The 2600-nt window shown below is 36.0% G+C and overlaps 1 protein-coding gene across 1 annotated transcript in view; it reads left to right on the top strand.

Annotated features, from left to right (window-relative positions):
• The window catches only part of LOC140329769 (IgGFc-binding protein-like), a gene marked incomplete in the record, with an annotated part of 72987 nt that overhangs the window by 43312 nt on the left and 27075 nt on the right, over positions 1-2600 (top strand). Inside the window, 3 exon segments of the mRNA XM_072410160.1 lie at positions 430-629; positions 717-1097; positions 2294-2577. Of these exon segments, the coding sequence (XP_072266261.1) occupies positions 430-629; positions 717-1097; positions 2294-2577 (865 nt within the window).

The following is a 2600-nucleotide window of genomic DNA, read 5'->3' as shown; positions in this document are numbered from 1 at the left end:
ATATTGTTGATTGAGTTTTCCTACCATATTCTAAGGATCCATGTCCTTTTGCTCAATTATGAACCCATATGACAGCAAATTCATTGAAATATTAGGTTAATAAAAGTAAATCTGCCATTATTCACTGTCTCTATTTACAAACCTTTCCTAACTTTAGTATAGCTAAGGAACCCAAGCAATAAATGGGGATTAGTAGCAAAAAAAGCCTCCTAAATTAATGTGGAAAGTATGCCCCACTTATAGGGGTGGTTAGAATGCCACATTACAAACATATTTGGAGTTACCCAGCTGGCTCTTAATTAAATTAAAATGCTATTATATTCATCTATGTTTTAGTTGACTCAATATATTCTGTGAATATGGTGAACAGTGTTAAAAAGGAACAATTGTCTTTCATTGTCTTAAACTAACCAATTGTTTTTATTTTAGCACCTGAATGCCCTGAAAACAGTCACTTCAGCACTTGTGCATCTGCCTGTCCGGCCACATGTGTAGAGCCACAATCATCAGAAAACTGCAGCCTGCCATGCTCAGAAGGATGTGAATGTGATTCAGGTTATGTCATCAGTGGAGGAACGTGTGTCCCAGAGTCACATTGTGGCTGCTTCTACAATGACACTTATTACCTGGTAAGAGGGAAGGGAAGTATTACTTATGTACTTTCAACCTCTGTAACAGTATTTTTTACAATACTTTTTTAACTTTGTCATTTATAGGAAGGAGAACAATTTATAACAACTAACTGTGAGAGTGTATGTACATGCAGAGGAGGTAACAACATAACCTGTGATCCAATGTCCTGTACTGGAGATGAAATCTGCAAGGTACAAAATGGATTGTTGGGCTGCTACCCTCCAAGCACAGCAATCTGCCACATCTATGGAGATCCTCATTACACAACATTTGATGGCACGGTCCATCACTTCCAGGGATCTTGTACTTACACTGTGACTGAGACATGTGCTAATACCTCTCATAGCTTTAGTGTCATAACACGTAATGAACACAGAGGTAACCCAAGCTGGACAGCCATCAACTCTGTCAACATAACTGTGGATGGAATAGAAATTTTCATCGAAAAGAACAACATTGTACACGTATGTATAGCCAAGAAATTATTCATATTTTAATAATAAATAATAATACCTGATAAAAATGGGTTATATATGAATCAATATAATTGTGATAATAATGCTGCACTCCTTCTGAGTTTAGAACTGTGTTCCAACTCTCATGTAGACTGTGCCTGCTTGTACCAGGGTCAAATGTAAAAAAATTGAATGTAGAACTCAGACAGCAGGAGAACAAAGGAGTACAAGAAACCAATCAGGTGTGCACAGTGCAGGAAGCATGCTAATGGGAAAGAAGAGTAGAAAGGCAAAAGAACGAGTCATGAATCAGTGTGCTGCTTCTCAATTTTTACTGTCCAATCTGGGGGTCTTCTGGAGGGGTATGCTGATTAGACTACCTGCCAAATCCCTTCTATTTATTTCATGTGTATTTAGCCATGTGTCTTTATCACTTTGCAACATACATTAATACATTAAATAAACATGTAATGTATTTTATGTCATTATTAAACAATGAGTTTAAAAATAAATGAAAAATCTGGAAAATAAAAAACAAGTGCGTAACAAATTAATTATTAGTATACTACTATTGGCTGTGACAAACCAAAACTCAGGTGCTTATACTGCTTATTTATATGGAAGCTGCTTTTCTTCCCAAAGAAACTGTATTTTTTTTTATCCCATTCTCATTCTTACTTTTAAACAGTTCTTTCCCAAAGTACAGTCCTGCCTATCAGGAGATAAAACCTCAATATTCTGAGTTGCACTTTTATATACTGGTCTGCTATCTTCCTACAACCTATGACTGGACAGTGAAAAAATAGCACATTAATGAGCCTACTAGTCTGTTACCCTGCTTTTTCATCCTATTAGTATACTGCTTTCACTGATTACACTTGATTCCCCTCTCTGAGCTCTGCTGTACAGACTGTACAGTGGACTTAGAGCAGTCAAATTCAAGAACACTACATGCATTTCATACATTATACATTTCGAGATATTGGTATATTTGCTGTCCTGTGTGTGTCTGGAATTCAGATTTAACATCCTTATATTTCGTTATAAGATGTTTATTGATCACACATAGATTTTGCTTTAACCAATAATCTTTTCTCACATTTCTTAGACTGGGGATATAATTAAAAAAGCTAGTCAAGTAAACAATGTGTTTTTGAACTATAGGTTTCATATAATTACCATTTTTTTTTATTTCTTTTGGTCAGGTAAACAATGCAATTGTCACACTTCCTGCTTATGTGTCAGATATAAGTATTACACAGAGTGGCCATTATGTTACAGTTAGTACTAACTTTGGACTTGAAGTTCGATTTAATGGTGATCATGAACTGTTTGTGAAAGTGAATGAGAACTACAAAGAAGCATTATGTGGTCTGTGTGGCACCTATAATGATAACCGCCATGATGACTTCATGACACCAGAAGGCGACATTGTGACCAATGTCAATGACTTTGGAAACAGCTGGAGAGTCCCTGATGATGGATGGCCGTGAGTATCTGAATAGTTACATA

The sequence above is a fragment of the Pyxicephalus adspersus genome, chromosome 4 (assembly GCF_032062135.1).
Source record: "Pyxicephalus adspersus chromosome 4, UCB_Pads_2.0, whole genome shotgun sequence".
NCBI classification, from domain to species: Eukaryota; Metazoa; Chordata; class Amphibia; order Anura; family Pyxicephalidae; genus Pyxicephalus; species Pyxicephalus adspersus.
The sequence above is the reverse complement of the archived record's forward strand: the minus strand, read 5'-3'. Positions and strand labels throughout refer to the sequence as shown.